Genomic DNA, 20063 nt, shown 5'->3' with positions numbered 1-20063 from the left:
ACATAATGTGAAACTCCACTGGAAATTATAAACATAAAACACTACAACTGGTAAAACAACAAAAAGACAATCTTAACCACTAATGATTTTTGTTTTGAAAATAACAAAATAATGTAAAATATGGGCAAAAACTGATTATAAACCAAAATAAGCAATCCCTACCACCACCATAATCACTCATCACCCATTTCCAATCACTGTTTATATTACATCATATGTATTTCTCCAAACTGCTCATTTCCCTCTATTATCTTCGTTCGTGTCACTAAATGACTTCTCATTTTAAGAGCATCCTAACTGCTCATGTCTCCTCTAGTCCCTTGTCCATACCACGGCTGAACTGTCTTTCTAAAAACTGATCGTATCCTTTGGTAACTGGCAGACAGAAAGTGATCACTAAAAGCATCCAAGTAAAAGTTCTACAAGAATAGAAAAATAAATTGACAGTAAATCTGAATATCTCACCAGAATCTCTATCCTGGTCTCTTCCTATTATTATAATATAGGAATCTCATCTCATGATTTTAAATTAATTAAAGCAAAAATAATAAGTTATTGATTCTTTACAAGTTAATAATATCCCGCTAAATAACACCAGTGGTGGTAGTGCTAGAGTGGTAAATAAATGGGAACCCTGTGTCTGTCAGACACTGTACCAAATCCTTTACATACACCATCTAATTTGATTTTCCCCATGTTTTAACCATGCAAATTTTATTATTATTCTTGTTTTACAGACTACAACAAAAAATTCAGAAAAGCAATAAAGCCTGCTTAAGAAGATACAGCTAGCAAGTGACACAGCTAGGATGCAATTTCATATCTATCTAACAGAAAAGTACAAATTCTTAACTACTATGATAATTTGTTACTCAATATGGAAAAACACATTTAAAACCATAAACAACTTTAACTTTTTCCTTCAGAAGAGACATGTATTAGAAAGTGTAAACAGCTGGGTGTATTGGCTCATGCCTATAATCCCAACACTTTGGGAGGCCGAAGCAGGAGGATTGCTTGGGCCCAAGAGTTGGAAACAAGCCATAGTGAGTCACTGTCCCTACAAAATTAAAAATTAAAAAAAAATTATCCAGGCATGGAATGCACCTGTAGTCCCAGCTACTCAGGGGGCTCAGGTGGGACATCACTTGAACCTAGAAGTTTGAGGCTACAGTGAGCTATGCCTGCATCAGTGAACTCCAATTGGAGCAACAGAGAGAAACCCGGTCTAACATTGTTTTTTAGGCAAGTGAATGGTAACTCTCAAAGTGAAATAAATTCATAATAGATGACAATGAAGAACTACTTTCTTCCATTTGATAAGCATCACAAATGAAATATTTACATAAAATCTTAAGATGTATGGATTCCTATAACAGGAAGAAACCAGACAATCTGTTAAAACAAAGAGTATGTAAGACAAAAAGCAACTCTACAAAGCAAACAATCTTTTAAGAAAATCAGCACTATAAGAATATGATGTAGCAGGCTTTTTTGTCACTGAAGTCTAGTTTTTGAATGCTGTATCAGTAATAATTCTCATACTTGTTGCAAAAGAATATCTTTATTAGCAATTCTTAACTAGTATTCTAATTTGTTAGATCTTTAAAATACTTTTTATTGTTCATAATTTAAAAAAACTAAAACTAGAAAAATCAAAAACAGGGAGGCACTAAAACAATCCCACAATACCTCTATATAATAAGCAATTTTGTAAGGAAGAAGATTTCGAAGTAGGATAGGTGGCCACAAATGCATTATATATGGTAAATCCCAACCATCTTCTGAATACACTGACAGAGATGTTAAATTATCTTTTTCTGGAACAATATTAATGAGAAATGATTTCTTAGAAGGGTTTTTAGATCTGCATTTCTTCTTTAGAAGAGCACCATCATTTTTTATAATCTCTTCAAAGTCAATTCCTTCACACATTTGATAGTCCTCGTCTTCCGGCTTCAGAAAAAGGAATGATCTGCATAGGATTAAATGATACACTTTAAAATGCTTTAAAGGAAAACATATTAAACTAAATAATTACAGCTTTAGTATAACAAACTTACCTCCTCTCATAATACTGTAATACATTTTTATATTTTCATATACTTTTTAGATATAAGATAGATAAATAGATACCATCTTAACTTTCTGGAAGCTAATCAAGTTGATTTTTAAGAGGAGAATATTTTTCTTATAAACTTACTAAAAAGTACACTTGTAAGATAAATGGTGGTCTCGGCAGCTGCGCGCCGCCTAGGTGTCTGGGCGATCCATGGGCAAGAGCAAGGGCCACGATGACAGATTACGGCGAGGAGCAGCGCAACGAGCTGGAGGCTCTAGAGTCTATCTACCGGGACTCCTTCACAGCTTGATTGCACATTGATCCAACCCTCCTAACAACTAGTCTTCCAAAATATAAATGGACTCTCCTGATACCACATTCTCCTTCAGTAGTGCTTCACTTGACAAGGTCCTGCTAAGTATTATCAGAAAGTCCACCCAGCTTCACCATTACTGTGACATCTGAGGCTGGAGAAAATGATGAAACTGTCCAGACTACCCTCAAGTTTACATACAGTGAAAAATACCCAGATGAAGCTCCCCTTTATGAAATATTCTCTCAGGAAAATCTAGAAGATAATGATATCTCAGACATTTTAAAATTACTAGCGTTACAGGCTGAAGAAAATCTTGGTATGGTGATGATCTTTACTCTAGTGACAGCTGTGCAAGAAAAATTAAATGAAATAGTAGATCAGATTAAAAACTAGAAGAGAAGAAGAAAAGAAACAAAACAAAAAGAAGCAGAAGAAGCTGAAAAGCAATTATTCCATGGCACTCCAGTTACAATTGAGAATTTCTTAAATTGGAAGGCCAAGTTTGATGCAGAACTCTTGGAAATTAAAAAGAAAAGGATGAAAGAAGAAGAACAAGCAGGAAAAAATAAATTAAGTGGGAAACAACTATTTGAAACAGATCATAATCTTGACACATCTGATATCCAGTTCTTGGAGGATGCTGGAAACAATGTGGAGATAGATGAGTCTTTGTTCCAAGAAATGGACGACTTGGAGTTAGAGGATGATGAAGATGATCCAGACTACAATCCTGCTGACCCAGAGAGTGACTCAGCTGATTAATGAATGGACTGTCCCCATCTGCAGAGAGGCTTGACTGCCACAGCATCTGTGGCTATGCTCAGAGGGTTTTAATTTTCCTTTCCTTTTTTCTAGGAAAAAATTATTTTCAGGAGAATATTCTTCTGATAGCTTTCATCATTGAACGTAATAAACTGACCTTAAAATTTCAAATATACAATGTTCAAGGCTTCTTACTGGTGAGCACAAGGTTATGTATTTAAAATCATCTCGTATTTGAGAGAGATCCTGCCTATAACACCAAGACTTGAAGTTAGGCTCCTGCTGTGCACATGAGTGAGTTTATACACAGAAAATGGAATAACTTGGAATTTCTACTCTGGAGACTTTGACTATTTTTGGATTTCAGGTGTTGTCTTTTCATTTTACGAGACCAACATCATCTTGATACCAAAACCCGGCAGAGACCCAACAAGAAAAGAAAACTGCCGGCCAATATCCATGATGAACATAGATGCAAAAATCTTCAATAAAATACTGGCAAGCCGATTGCAACAGCAAATCAAAAAACTTATTCATCACGATAGAGTAGGATTCATCCCGGGGATGCAAGGCTGGTTCAACATACGCAAGTCTATCAACGTAATTCACCACATAAACAGAACCAAAAACAAAAACCACATGATTATCTCAATTGACGCAGAGAAGGCATTTGACAAAATTCAACAGCCCTTTATGCTAAAAACCCTCAATAAACTCGGTATCGACGGAACGTATCTCAAAGTAATAAAAGCTATTTATGACAAACCAACAGCCAATATCATACTGAATGGGCAAAAACTGGAAGCATTCCCTTTTAAATCCGGCACTAGACAAGGATGCCCTCTCTCACCACTCCTATTCAATATAGTACTGGAAGTTCTAGCCAGAGCAATCAGGCAAGAAAAAGAAATAAAGGGTATTCAAATAGGAAAGGTGGAAGCCAAATTGTCTCTATTTGCAGACGACATAATAATATACCTAGAAGACCCCATCGCCTCAGCCCAAAAACTCCTGAAACTGATAAGCAACTTCAGCAAAGTCTCAGGATATAAAATCAATGTGCAAAAATCACAAGCATTCGTCTACACCAATAACAGACTTAAAGAAAGCCAAATCAAGAACGAACTGCCATTAACAATTGCTACAAAAAGAATAAAATACCTTGGAATACAACTCACAAGGAACGTAAGGGACCTCTTCAAGGAGAACTACAAGCCACTGCTGAACGAAATCAGAGAGGACACAAACAGATGGAGAAACATTCCATGTTCATGGTTAGGAAGAATTAATATCGTGAAAATGGCCATACTGCCCAAAGTAATTTACAGAATCAACGCTATACCCATCAAGCTACCATTGACTTTCTTCACAGAACTGGAAAAAACCACCATGAACTTCATATGGAACCAAAAGAGAGCCCGCATAGCCAAATCAATTCTAAGCAAAAAGAACACAGCGGGGGGCATCACACTACTGGATTTCAAACTATACTAGAAGGCTACAGTAATCAAAACAGCATGGTACTGGAACCAAAACAGAGACATAGACCAATGGAACAGAAAAGATAAATGGTTTCATATAAAAATATGTAAGTTGTATCAGTCATATATGCGAAGCAAACCCACAAAGAATCATCTGTGACTCTGATGGTAGTTTCTTTTGCTGTGCAGAAGCTCTTTAGTTTAATTAGATCCCATTTGTCAATTTTGGTTTTTGTTGCCATTGCAGAAGAGTGGTTTTAAGAAAACTGACAAAATTACTGGATGTCACATGATTAAGCTTTATATTTTAATATTATACTGTTTATATTTCAGCAATATTTTATACTTAATAATTTTTGAACCCATGCTGTAGCCAATAATAAACATTTCAGAAATATTTTTATATTTGTAAAACTAGCTATGACACTGTGCTTTATAGATGAATGACGGTCAAAACTATCTCCAGCCCTGATTATTTTCCTAAGCTCTAGTGCTAAAATGTTAAATATCTATGATTTATTTATATTTTTAATGTATATAAATATATAATTGATATATAAATATACATTATGTACTATATATTATATATAATTATATATTATTTGTATCATATTTAATAATATAATATATTTATTATCTAGCACTTTAAATTTGCTAGACGGACACTGGGCCCACTCTACCCACTTTTCTACATATCCTTCTTCAGTGACTTCCAGCTACTGGCACCCTGGACTTTGAAACAATATCAGACTTCCTTCTTCCCTGACTAAAGCATTTAAGTTATTTGTTAAACAGTTAACAGATATAGCCTCTTTTACTTCTACATTCTTTCTATCATTTTCACTCTATTTTCCACTCTTACTTCTAATACTTAAAGACAAAAACTTAATTTTCTCCAAATTAAACTAATGGTAATACACTTATCCAGTTTACCGAAACATTTATTGGACCGATTATGTACAAATGAGAAGGCAAAACTGAAAACCAACCAATGAGTAAGATCATAATCACGTGGGAAATGCAATGTTAAAAGTTAACTACTGCATTGTGATAGGTACCAAAAAACGTATGTCTAGAGTATATTGAGGGCAGAGAGTAGAGTGTGGTTGGCTCTTTCTAGACAGACTGCAAGGTGTTTGCAAAGGTGACAATTTCCCCAAAAACAGTGCTCTGAAGAGAAGATCTGAGTAAGAGAAATATAAAAGGTCAAAGGGAAGTTCAAGGAATGAATGAAGAAAACAAGAAAGAAAGATAATCAACGGCAGGAGGTTTTAAATGAGAAGAGATAGTAGTGTGAATGTTTTGAAACAGAACATCAAATGCTGAGACAAGAAGAAAAAAACAGATTAAGCTAATAGATGGAGATAAAATTTATAAAATGTAGCTAGAAAATGAGGGAGCAACCACCTAACTGTGAACTTAAATTATCTCTCAAATTTTATCTTCCAACATGCACTATACATTCCAATGAATTCCCAACTATTCCTTATAATGCTATGCTTTCATATTTCCTTATCTTTGTTCATGCACTCATTCCTCTTAGATAGCTCCTTTTCATCTAATCTCCATATTACTATATTACGTATGTTACTGTACTTCAGGTACCTTGCCCAGGAGTCGGTCATCAATCCCTTTTATGTTTTCTATAGTTTTTGGCAACTACAACACTTTCTCCCACTGTTTCCTACTTTATACATTTATGTAATATATCAATCTTTTCATGGCAATAGCCACATCCAATTCGTCTTGGTATTCAGTGCGTCATCCACAGAAAACCTTGATAAATATTTGTTGAATGAATTAAAAAATCAGTATATTTAAATTCTATTTAAATATTTCAATAAAATATAAATTATTTTCCTATATTTATCTGTATCTGTATTTATCCCTATCATTAATCTAAAAATGAAAATAGAGAAAGGTAACTATTTGTCAATTTAAGACCTCACATGTTAAATATAAGTGCACCTACACTGAAATACTTACTAGATTAAAAGAATACCTAATGAGAAATCCAAGTTGGTTAGTCAATAATAATTCTAGTTAAGGTGAAATTAAGTACTTAGTAACTAACAATTCTCATGAAGATGAATTAAGTACTTAGTCACTAATAATTCTCATTAAGATGGATTAACTATTATGTAACAAATCAATATTTAGCCTTAGAAAAAAGTATAAAGGTACTGTTTTCTCTACTATAAACAGAGTCACAAACACATAGCAGAAATGTATTAAAAAGTAGGATACCTACCATTAACTCTTATTATCCAAGAACAAATGAATTGAAATTTCTTCACAGAAATTTTTAAATATATCGTACATGCTACATTTAATCTAATCTTGTAACCCACCCCAAATTCTCTCTAGTGCAAGGTCAGATAAGATAAATGGCTATTTTTTTGTTCTTTCAACGTTACAATTGTTTCCCTCAGCAAGTCTGAACTAAGCAATAAAACCCTCATTTGGTTTAGCAGGTCTATGTATGTGGACAGCATGTGCCTAAAACTGCTAGTCTGCCTTCGGAGCATTAAGGATCCCATTCTGAACTTCTGGACAAGGGTTAGAATGAATAAAGGCAGGGAACAGGGAAGCACTGCTTGTGATTTTGCCTCTATCCTTCTGTAGCACTGAGGTAAGTATCTATTTCTAGTGTATATTCTAAAATAAAATGGTATTTAAACAAACTACAATGCCTAATTCTGAGGAAACTTTTATTCTCCAGTGGGGTTCAATTTCCATATAAGAGATTATTTTCAATTCCAGATTACATACCTTAACACTTGTTACGATATAAAATCTATGAAACTAGCTCAAAACTCATATTTTGTTATAATTTTATGTTCTTAAAACATATATCAATTACTTTACATATTTAAGTTAATGTAGTATATACTTCTACTTACAACTCTATCCCTGAACAATGAACAAAGGTGCAGAGAAGAGGATAAAATATTCCATTTACTAAAGGAATTTCAAAAAAAATTCCATTATAAAACCTTTGAAAAGTAAAAATTACTTCATAATAGTATATATAAATTCAGAAACCACCAAACATAATTTATTAGACATTTTTAAAACTCATAATCATATGACTATGCTGATGATTATACTGCAATCAAAATATAATTATATTTAAGAGAAAAAGCATATGTAATATGCTTCATATAAGCTGTTATAATAAATTAAATAATACTTCTTTTTTAAAGATCTAAGTGCACTGAAAATTAAATAAGTCAGATGAGCTACTAGCAGGATGGATTTGATCCAAGTTATCCATATGAAACCAGAACCAAAAATTCTACAAGAGATCTTAGGGTAAATAAAATGATAAAGAAAAAATACCGGTAAGAGCCTAATGGTATGTTGAATTCATTTTCAGGTGAGACAGTTCCCAATAAGGTATCCCCTTCATAAACAGAGAGTGGGACTGAAAAATGATTTCTTATCTGGGAAAGAAAAACAAGGAATATTTAGTATAATTAATTTAAGAATCTGAAGACATGTAAAAAATATTTCGATGTAAATATCTCAACAAAAGAACTATCAGGCAATATTTATCTTGCTTATATAAATCAGAAAAGAAACAAACATATTATTTATCCTAAAACATACAAGAAAAATTTCTACAGTTTTATATAAAAGGAAATCTCAAAAACAAACTTAAAGCATCCTAGAGGAGAATAATAAGATAATACCTTCTTGACTTTAGGATAGGAACTAAAAGAATTTAGTTCTTTTAATTAATCTAAGAATCTAAACTAAATACTAAACTAATCTGTTTAGAAACATGGTTTTGTTTAGACAGAAATAGTAGGAAAATTTCATAGAAAAAAATCAAAATTTTAAATATTTGAATGATAGAAGTGACAATCCACAGCCTGGGAAACATCTGTAATACACTCAACAAAAGGTTTATAACCACTACAAGCTCCAAAATCCTAAAAATCATTAAGAAAATTGCAATAAAGAGGAAAACAAGAACAGAGTGTAAACAGGTGATTCACAGAATAGAAAAACCAATCAATAAACAGATGAAAAGATATTTGACATTCCTAGTAATCAAGAAAATACAAATTATATTCATAGAATATCTTTTAATACCAACAAACAAAATCAGAAGTATGGTAGTATCAACAGCTGAAAATGATGTGAACAGGAACTCAGTTATTTTGTTTCCCTCTTAGTTCACATTCCCTCAATTTACATGATAAACTATGAAGAATAATTTGACAAAAACTTGGTAAAAATGAAAATACACTTCCTTCTTAGAAATTCTGTTCCTAGTTACATACCTAGAGAAATGTTTACATATGTGTATTAATTCATGTTTACATTCACTCAAAACACTGATATTCACTACAGCACTGATTTTATTATAAAAAATCAAAAATGAAAACTATCTCAAGTATAAATAAGAAAATTTTCTTCAAATTGATATAATCATGTAAAATCATTAAAATAATGACCTATGTATCAGTATACGGGTACATTTCAAATATGTGAATAAAAACAGAACACAGCAAAATAAGGTGAACAGTGTAACAGTTCTATAAGACACTAAAAACACAAGTATGTATTTTCTCGACAGGAATAATAGTTTTTAAAATATGGTACTAAAAATAAATACAACATATCACCAAATTGATGTTACCTCAAGGAAGAAAGAAGGAGGGAATGTGAACTAAGAGAGAAACAAAACAACTGACTTCAACTTCATGTATTTTTTTTTTTAACTTTAGGGAAACACTTTTAAATGTCAATGTTTTTTAAATTTCATGGTGTGGATAAAGACATCTGTATTATAATAAATTTCAAAGTCCACTATCAAAATAACCAGCATTCAGAGCATTCCACAGCAGACATTAACTGTAAGTTTTCTAACATATTTTCCGATTATACATATAATTTCAAATAAACTTCACATTCAACTTATGAAGGTGTTTCTTCTGTGAAGATAGTTGTTAACTCGGTGTCCTTGCAGGGGATGAGGACAAACTATGGGTGGAGCTTTCTATTCCTGAGAAAGGAATCCTGAGACCATATGCCCCAGTCCCCAACCCATGGAAAAAGTGTCTTCCATGGAACAGGTCCCTGGTGTCAACAAGGTTGTGGACTGATCCTTTAACAAGTTAAAAAGTTAAACAAGAGGCGGAGAAAGATGGTAGAATAGGTGTGGTGAGGTGCATCTATAGTCCTAGCTGCTCAGGAGGCTGAGATAGGAGGATTGCTTAAACCCAGGCAAGCGTGGCTGCAGTGAGCCATGACGGCACCACTGCACTCCAGCCTGGGCACAGAGCAAGATGGACTAATGGACAGAAGAAAGGAGGGAGAAAGGGAGGGAGGAAGGGAGGAAGACATTAAAACTCTACACCAATATCCCTCATGAATATAAATGCAAAATCCAACAATATACTAAAAGGTTAGGAAGACTTCATGATTATGTGAGATTAATTCTAGGAATGCAAGGTGGATCTAACATTTTAAAAAGATCAGTGAATGTAATTCATCATACTACAAATTAAAAAACTTATCTTTCTCTCCCACAGAAAAAGCCTCTGACAAAGTCCAAAATCAACTCTGATAAAAACTCTCAGCCTTTTCAACCTAAGAAAAGGCATCTATGAAATGACAACACAAATCATGTTTAATGGTGAAAGAGTGGACAAGGCAAAAACATATGCTCTCACCACTTCCACTCAAATTGTATTCTAGCCAATGTGATAGGCAATAAGAACCAGATAAAACATTTAGATTGGAAAGGAAAAAGTAAAAATGTCTTCATTTGCAGCTATCAAAACTATCTAAATCCATAAAAATCTACTATAATTGTCTAGTAAGTCTACAAATAGAGGTTAATATAACTTGGATTAATAAATACTATCAATCAGTATATCAATTTCAGGAGGCTGAGACAGGAGGATCAGTTTTGGGGTATGTCCTGTTATGTACATTGCTTAAACCCCTTGCCTGGGTTTAAGTAATGCTCCTATCTCAGCCTCCTAAATATTCAAGGACAAGCCCATTTTTTCCAGATTTTTGATAAAATTCATAACCTGATCCTCAAGTTTAAATAAAAATGAGAAGGACCTAGAGTCCTCTGGAAAAAAATGCATATGGTGAAAAAAAAACAAAAAACCTCAATCCTTAACCTTATATTATATACAAAGGTTCACTCAAAATGTGTATGCGGCATATCCATATAATAGATTACTGTATATAGTATGTGTCAACTTATGTGTATCCATGTTGTTACTACTGAGCAACAACATGGATACACATAAGATAACACATACATATAAAATTTTTCTGAATGAAAGTCAAACTCCATCTGTACTATATTCCATTTATGTAAAGTCCTAGACCACGTAACTAACGTACAATGAGGACAGATCAGTGGATGCCTAGCAATGGTAAAGTGGGAAAATAGGAAATTTTTCTAAGAAATAAGTATGTTCCTTACCTTCACTGTGATGAAGGTTTCAAAGGTGCATTTTTGTGTCAAAACTCATCAACTTAAAATATATGTAGTTTATCGTACATACCTAAATAAAACTGTACAATTTTTTCTTCATTTCTCTAAAAATTATCTAATCAAATAGAAATGACATAAACATATTAAAAAAGACCTAGAGAAAAACACTGTTGAGTATTTTATTTATTAAAAAAAACTCTAAGAAGATTTGACAAAATATTCCTATTAAAAATTATAAGAAGTATATTGAACAAATTCCTACCACTGGTCATATCCGAGTAGCACAACTGCTGGTAATGAGTCATCTTTTGCTATCAGCTGCATTTCTGTTATGGTTTATATTCTTTTGGTAATAATTTGCTTTAGTTTTCTTTTTTAATTAGCACAAGATATGCATAACAGGACATGCCCCAAAACTGATCATTTCATACCTGCACTGGGGAGCGAATTGTGACCTTCTTACTTCCTTCCACTGTTTCAATTTGACAAACAATAGATCTTTCAACTCCAGAATCTCTGTGTCTTACAGTGTACAGACGTCGCCCCACTTTTGTTAAAGGAATCTTAGCAGCAGTAGAATGGTTAACAGGTGCTAAATTAAATAAGTATGTTTAAAAGTTTTTATAATTCATTACATATTAATTTTGATGTTATATATTACAAATATCAGATGATTCTTAAACTTACAAATAATAATCACTACAGTCTTTGGATATAGTCCATAAACAGGGTATTTTAAGAAACCACCATATATTTCCACAGCATTCATGAAAAAAATCCCATTCAGGAGTTTAACCTAAGACAGTAGAAAATCTTTCAAAAATGAGTAATGAGAGCCATTACTATAAAATACAAGAATATTGACGTCTGGCTTGCTGTCAGAATAACCAGAGTGTATTCTGCCTTTTGGTAGACATGGTAAATATCGAAGGGACTTCAATTTTTGTTTTTTATTTTTTCCAACAGCTTGTGTCACTCTCTATACCTTGAACTTGGTTAAACGAAGTTTTATATATATTGACCGAAAGCACATGTTGTATTGGGGATTAAACTACTTACTTGCATAAAGTTCATTTACCACCCTATCCATAAAAATGTTAGTTCAAACAAAAGGAGGTAAAATAAATGCAAATATTAATTACAATGCTATGACAACACCTGAAACACCTGTTACATTATTTTCTAACTAGAAACACAAGCTATTTTAGTAGCTTACCCTTCCAAATCTAATTAATCTTTTAAACAATGCCCTCTTCAATAATTACTTAAACGTTAGAGTATCAAAAAGTGGTGTAGGTGAGGCTTTGGGACTATTTAACTTCATGATGACTACATATTATGATAATTTAAGAATGTATATATTTCATCTTCAATAAAAATGTAAAAATTCTGGGAAGCAGAAAAAAACAGAAGGAAAAAGCTTCACCTTAGTAGGCAGAATACAAAAAAGCTATTTACAAATCCTAAAACCATTAAAAATTGCCATTTGCATGAATTCAAGCTTTGAGTTCATTCAGTTGCAAAACTGGTGGAATACTATCAAGTGATACCAAATGTGATTAAAAGAACTCCCATAAGCATCTAAATATCTATGGTCTGTAAAAGCTGAATGGGAGTGAGATTTAATATTTTTCCTCCCAACAATAAAGCAGTAAATTGCCATGCTGTAAGTCATGCCGTGGATAAATAAAAAGTCTGGAATACAAAGCTTTAGTAACAACAGTAACCAAAGGACAAAAAACTGCAAGGACAAAAAACAGTTCTTGACCTATTAGAAAGGAGATAAAAAAAAAATAGTAACAACAAAACCTTGCTAAGAGTCTAAGAAAGCGTAAAATAACATGTAAATTGTAATTTAAAACGAAAGAGTCCCAGGAAGGTAATATATCAATTACTTACTAAGAAGAATGAAGAAGAGTTTGCTGCTTAGGCTAGTCATTGCACTGAAATGATCATTGTCCTTGGTACGGACATAATCCATACTTAAACTCTCTTCATTTTTCAGTACATATGATTTTGCCATAGGAATGTTGAGTACACTAAAAGAATCACTTGGTGAAACAGAGACAGTAAGTCCAAGTGAATTTAAAATTATAAATGGTGCTAGATCCCTTACGAAGTCAGCTGAAAAGCCAGTGGCAGCTTCTGTAAATGCCTAATAAGAAAAAATTATCTTAAATTAAATGAAAAGTGTAAAATCAAACGACAAGCAGAACATTAAAGGACAAATGAAAAATAACTAAGTTATTAAACTTCTTTTTTTTTTTGAGACGGAGTTTCACTCTTTACCCACGCTGGAGTGCAATGGCACGATCTCGGCTCACCGCAACCTCTGTCTCCTGGGTTCAGGCAATTCTCCTGCTTCAGCCTCCCGAGTAGCTGGGATTACAGGCACGCGCCACCATGCCCAGCTAATTTTTTGTATTTTGAGTAGACACGGGGTTTCACCATGTTGACCAGGATGGTCTCGATCTGTTGACCTCATGATCCACCCGCCTCGGCCTCCCAAAGTGCTGGGATTACAGGCTTGAGCCACCGCGCCCGGCCCAAGTTATTAAACTTCTTATTCAACAGACAGATCAACTCAGACAAGTTATCTCAATATTTAAAGTTTTGAATTTCTTTTCTTACCTTGACTAAATTATTTAACATTATAAGACCACATTTGGATAACGTAATGTTTAATTGGTCTTTTGAATGGAAACTGATGACAGTTTTATATTCTGGCACTTTGTAGTTTTCCTCCTCACGATCTGACTCAACAATGGCCTTTTTTGCTTTCTTTTTCATCTAAAATCATAAATTACAGAAATATAAGAAAAAATTATTTCTAGGAGCACAACATGACTAGACAAATCCCAGTAACAACATTAGAGACATTAATACATTTTATCTGTCCTAATTTCAGTTAAGTTCTACTGCCTTACTGAAATTACCTGGACATCAGCCAGCTAAGGTCACACAGGACAGAAGTATCAGAGAAGATAAATCACGTCATCCTTAGTGATAGAAAAATGGCAGATAAAATTCAGAAGGAAAAATAAAAAACTAAAATCACTCTGTGTATCTGACATCTGAATACAGAAGCACATACTTCAAAGCAACATAAAAATTCAGACCAAGAAAAGCAATTTCGTGTGTTGGCCATGCTAATAATAAAAGAACAGAAACCCAGGGACTTACAGAGGCAGACAAGAGTAGCAGAACGGTGCTATAAAGCTAGAGCTCACAAGAATCAATACCCTTTACATTTTTTGGGAGTCACAGATACATGCAGTAACCTAAAAACCACCAAGGATTTCCTTTATTCAAATCCTTCATCTAAAATATCTGGAAAATAAAATTAAGTGATGTAGTAAGAAAAAAGCTAAACATGCGAAGCTAGCCACCTTCATTGTTACTTTAACTAGCTTTAAGTCACTGATAATGGGTCTGCAGGTTGGCCAAGTCATTATTAGGTAGGAAATCTGTAATTCTGCAGTCTCTTGCTTTAGAAGCAAAATTCCATCCAAGACCCCGATTCTCATCATTACATAAACCCACAAGATATTTCAAATAAGTATGTACACACACACACACACACACACACACACACACAGAGGATGAAGGAAACTTGGGATAGATAACAACCTACAAGATAGAGGCATTATAGCACAGTGGTTTAGAGTGGATTTAACCCCTCTGCAGCTGGATTTGCATCCCATCTCTTCCCCACATTGTAGCTATTATTACTTCAAGAAGTCTCTTAACCTCCCTGGTCTCAGTCCCTTCATCACATGTTTAACTAGGGATAAAAACTCTCTCTTCCTCCAAGAATTGTTATAAGGATTAAAGATAAGCTAGTTAGAACCATGTCTGGCACATAATACTTGTTACATAATTAACTGTATTAGAAGCATAGGCAACATTGGCCTTTGATTTGAAAATTATATTCAGAGGTCAAACAAGGAAGCATGTGGGCAAGGCTCATGATGAGACAACCTGAACTTTATTGTGATGAAAATAAAGTGTCTAGTGTGGTATAAACATTCTCAATTTTGGAAAATATTTTTCAGACTTCAAATATACCTTGATGGGGGAACGTTAGTTAATAAAGGGGGAGGCTGTACATATGCAGAAGCAGGGGGTATGTGGGAAATCTCTGTTGCTTCTTCTCAATTTTGCTGTGAATCTAAATCTGTTCTTTAAAACACAAAGTATTTTAAAATACATATATATACCTTGATACCAAGATTCCATGGTCTAAAATTCTCAGTCTGATCAATTTCTAAGGGTTCGAGCAGAGGCTCCCATACACCAAACATTTCATTATAATAATGCACCTACAGAGAGAATTTTCATTAAAAATGATCTTCCATTCTGTTTCCCAACATGTATTTTCAGTCCTGTCATTTCATCTATATGAACACCAGTATACGTGCCATTCAGTAGCTTCCTTTAAGCACTCCCTAAGCACTTTCCTCCCCTGGCTAATTTCATAATACATATTTGCTCCTCACAATTTAGTCCAGATAAAACCCCTTTTTACGAATCGTTCCTTGATTCTACATTATATAAAAGTGTAAGGCATGTCTTTCTAATTCTTTATATTTCTATTAAAAGAGATTATTATCCAGATATTCAGAAAGTTGGACTATATCCTTTAAAAAAAAAACGGTATTCAACTTTAACTCTTTTCTTTTTTAAGGCTGGGTCTCACTTTGTCCCCCAGGTTGGAGTACAGTGGTGCGATCTCAGCTCACCGCAGGCTTGACTTCCCAGCTATTCTCAAATGATCCTTCCACCTCAGTCTCTTGAATAGCTAAGACTACAAGTGTGAGCTACCACCACTGGCTAATATTTTGTATTTTTAGCAGAGACGAGGTTTTGCTATGTTGTCCAGGCTGCTCTTGAACTCGTGGGCTCAAGCAATGCTTCTGCTTTGGCCTACCAAAGTGCTGGGATTACAGGTATTAGCCACTAGGCCTGGCCTCAACTTTAACTCTTAAAGAATTCTGAATCTAATCAACAACTGTCAAATAACATATTACCTTTAAGTTGTTAAAATCAGTTGAAATATAAACTTAATGTGGACATGTACTTTAAAAGGAATGCATACATAAAAGCAATTACTCAAGGGAAAAATTTGAAAACGTTTTCTCAAAAGTTTTTGACCCAACATCATATTTACAGTAAGCTTAATTTAGACAGCTACCATAAGAATCCATAATATTCCGTATGTATCATTATCTGTTATAAAACTGGAAAAATATGCTTACTTCTAGCTCAAGCTGACAGTGCAGATTTATTAGGGAACTCCAGTTTTTGCCTTCCCCTGAAAAACGTGACTTTGCCAAAAGCATAGGCACTGTTCTATGACCAACTCCAGCCTCAAGAACTATAAAAATAGAATCAATGTTCATTTTCATCATCTCGCCTTTGGGTACCAATTCAGCTGTGGGAGCTGTTTTTTCAGTTTCATTTGATTCTTCAAGAAACCACATTTTCAAAGTCTTTGTATCCTTCTTTTCCCATAAATGTGCAGTAGAAGAAGCTGTTTCTTTTGGGAGAGTTTCCTTATTTGTATACAGTGCTGAAGTTATGGTAATCATAGTATTTATAATAACTGGTGAAACCTAAGTGGGGAAAAAAACTAATGAAAAATCTATACAAAACATTTTCAAACATACAATTTAAGAAATATTAAATATACTTGCTGAAGGATTACGAGAAATTAAATATTGAATTACATTACTATCACAAAATAGTAGATACAATTTACTGTCTATAAATTTTTTTAATTACCATAACTAATTATGACTTGTTAAAATATATACACAATCTTATAGATACTAAACTGATGAAGTATAAGTAATTGCAACTATATTTATTAGGGATATTAGATGTTAACTACACAAATGTCAATCACAAAATACAGAATAGCATTCATTATAAAATGTATATTAAATAATATAACTTTGTAAATATCTCATAAAAATATGTTTTCAAAAACACAAATACATCTATTTTGTTTGCCTAACTAAAGACTTGCTATAATAACCTTCTAGGATTTACTAATTTTTTTAAGGGCACTAAATATTCAAATGATTGTTATTTTAATTTACCTTTAGTGTCAGGGATTTTACTGACATATCAATCACTTGTGGATCTGCACCTATCTGAGTAGTTTGATAAAACAAGTCACAGGGCTGCAAAACCTATGAGAGAAAAATCAAAACCACTATATTAATGTTTAAATATGAAAATATTTCTATTTAAAGACTTTCTTGGTAATAGGTATGTCAAATAAACAAGTTAATAAAAATAACTATTTAAAAAGTGACTCAATAATACACTCCTAATTATCCCGTAGGAAGGATCTCTAGAACTTCATATCTGTCCTACTCTTCCACAGCAATAGAAGTTTTATCTGAGCACAAGGTAGCTCAGAAAAAAAATACCACATTCTTCAACTTTTATTACAGTTAAGTGTGGTCAGGCAGCTATCTTCAAGCCAAAAAGGATGTGAATAAAAGATATATTTAAAACTTCTAAGTCAAAACCTAAAAGAAAATCGGTAAACCCTCCATTTTCTATTCTCTCTCTTTGCTTAGTGGAGAGCCAGCAGTCTTGCAAATCTGGGCAACAGTTTATCTTATATCGTAACTAACATATATATAATCATTGTAACAAAATTATATCTTATGTTTCTATGGTGACAATGTTTAGAACATTTAAGCTTCTATAGCTGCATACCAAGAAGCAGGAAAAAAATACAGAGAAACAAACAAAAACTTATGCTTCTATTACTCCTTTAGAAACTCATATTTTTATAAGTATTTTGAAGATTACTCGGAGTCAGCCAGCTAATTTGAAAAGGCGGCTTTAAAGAAATGAATTTTAAGTAGAGTTATGAAGAGGAAGAAGGCCAAGAGGTTACTAGAGAGTAAAAGACCAATGTGAAGTAGGTCAAAGCAAATGGCTGAAGGTTCAAATGAAGTTACACGGAGACAAGGAAAAATGCATTATTTGAGCAAAAACATCCAGACGGGAGAATGAAGTTAAAACAATAAAACTGAAACAACACAGGAAACAACTGTCAGAAAGGTCTCAAAGTCCAAAGTGCAGTTTGGAATTCACATGGTTAGAAAGTCAAAGATCTTAATTGAGACCCATCAAGATGAACCCAACTTCTTAGCGAGAATATTCCCACAAATACTAACAGTAATGAGCAGCATCTGGAAGAACAAAAGAGTTTCAAAGTTGGTAAATAATATCCTAAATTAGGCTTTCTAAGGAGAGAGAAAGATAGTTTACAGAGCAAGGTTGGGAAGCATGTAGGTTTTTTGTTTCCTAAAATGGTCTATACTACATCCAAAAAAGTTTACAATTAAGCAGATGATCAAATAGTTAACTTACCGTAGTGATTTTGCCTTTTCTCTTGACTGGAAGAAATGGGCAGGCTCTCACTTGGAGATCTTTAATAGCAGCAGTCATTGTACTATTTTCAAGGTCACCTTTATAGCAAATTTCACATTGTGTTGTAATGACTAAGGCAGGAGCATCATTTTTTGTCATGTCAGCCACAAACACAATTTCAGGATTTTTAATAATAACATTAATTTCCACCTTCTCTGATTCCTGTGTAGGTACTAATACAAATAAAAATAAATTAAAATATTTATAAATATTTGCTGTATATTATGAATAAATTATTTGTAAGAAAATATTAAAATAAAATAATAGTAAAAAGTAAAACAACAAAATCTTAGATCCCAAAGAAATAACTAAAACCCTTAGTGAAGATCTGAAGAAGCTATAAGCAGAAGAATATTTTTAAATGAGGAGAATGTCTCCATGATTTAATTGGAAAGCCTAGAAACTAATCTAGTTTGCCACTCTCAGCTTGATACTCCTTCTACTATACCACAGTGAATGACATATTGTAAAAGATAATAGAGAAACCAGATGTTAAAGCTGGGAATAAATACAACAAAAATAAATGAGTGCTTTAAATTGAAATACTATCTTAATTGTGAAAAGATATGGTCGGTTCATTATTCACTCTGTTTTTTTCCACTAGACAAATTCATTCGAATCACTGAATGAAGAGCAGTACAATTACTTATTCTAACATAGGTTTCATAATTTTTAAATGCAATATATATTCACATCTTTTAAAAATGCAAACTATACATCCTCCCAGAAAACACATTAAGGTTTTCCTTCTACTCTGAAAAATAAGATTTTAATTTATTAAAGCATTTACCTTGATGATGTAAAAGGCTGATCAAGGTAAGTCCTGTTGTAGCACTTCAATGAAACAAATATTAAATATTTTAGCCAATAACTAACCTTCTTCCTTAGCAGTCCATGTTTGCACACTGGTTTCTACAGCAGTGCCTGTGGTGTAGGCCTCAAGAAAGACATTTGCAACAGTCTGCAAAAATTCTACACTTGCACAAATATACATTTCTTGAAAGACAGCATCAGTCACACAACCATCTCTGACTTTCCTGTACTTTATATCCATCATATCTTTTCTGTCAAATCCAACCGTCAGTCCTATCATTCTGGAAAACACAGTAACAACAATTTCTATGTATAAGTAACTCGGAAGTAATCAAACAGACAAGTAAAACTGAAAGAACCTGCACTGACAAAAAAAAAAGTATTTTTAAGTCACATCTCTTGGGAAGATCCACAAAGTGTTCCAAATGAAAAACTTACACATTTCGGGAACACAAATGTATCATAAATTAATTACTTATGTATCACATAAGTGATTTACCACATTACAAATACATCAACTATATCACAAATTACTCATAAATTAATGAAAATTATATCACAAATATGATTTACTGAGAATACACAAAGCATATGTTCACTGAAGTATATGCTTATAAGAGTTTGAATCTCAAGATATTTTGTCTTTTCTCTTTTTCATGTACTTCCCAATGCAATTAGCATGGATTAACAATAATTTAT

At 33.1% G+C, this 20063-nt stretch overlaps 1 protein-coding gene and 1 pseudogene across 7 annotated transcripts in view; one reads left to right on the top strand and one right to left on the bottom strand.

Annotated features, from left to right (window-relative positions):
* LOC144581922 (intermembrane lipid transfer protein VPS13A) overlaps positions 1-20063 on the bottom strand; it is a 237895-nt gene that overhangs the window by 87553 nt on the left and 130279 nt on the right. For all 7 annotated transcript variants that reach the window (XR_013533366.1, XM_078367850.1, XM_078367836.1 and 4 more), the window contains 10 exons: positions 19428-19645; positions 18492-18724; positions 17198-17290; positions 16352-16708; positions 15314-15415; positions 13725-13883; positions 12993-13248; positions 11525-11685; positions 7964-8067; positions 1693-1975 (listed from right to left, as the gene is read on the bottom strand). Coding sequence is in view for 6 of the 7 variants with exons in the window: in XM_078367850.1 (XP_078223976.1) it covers positions 1693-1975; positions 7964-8067; positions 11525-11685; positions 12993-13248; positions 13725-13883; positions 15314-15415; positions 16352-16708; positions 17198-17290; positions 18492-18724; positions 19428-19645 (1966 nt within the window). In the remaining variant the exon portion in view is untranslated. The remainder of the gene's footprint in view (positions 1-1692; positions 1976-7963; positions 8068-11524; positions 11686-12992; positions 13249-13724; positions 13884-15313; positions 15416-16351; positions 16709-17197; positions 17291-18491; positions 18725-19427; positions 19646-20063) is intronic.
* On the top strand, positions 2232-3207 carry LOC103792619 (RWD domain-containing protein 1-like; annotated as a pseudogene).

The sequence above is a fragment of the Callithrix jacchus genome, chromosome 1 (genome assembly GCF_049354715.1).
Source record: "Callithrix jacchus isolate 240 chromosome 1, calJac240_pri, whole genome shotgun sequence".
Lineage (NCBI taxonomy): Eukaryota > Metazoa > Chordata > Mammalia > Primates > Cebidae > Callithrix > Callithrix jacchus.
The sequence above is the reverse complement of the archived record's forward strand: the minus strand, read 5'-3'. Positions and strand labels throughout refer to the sequence as shown.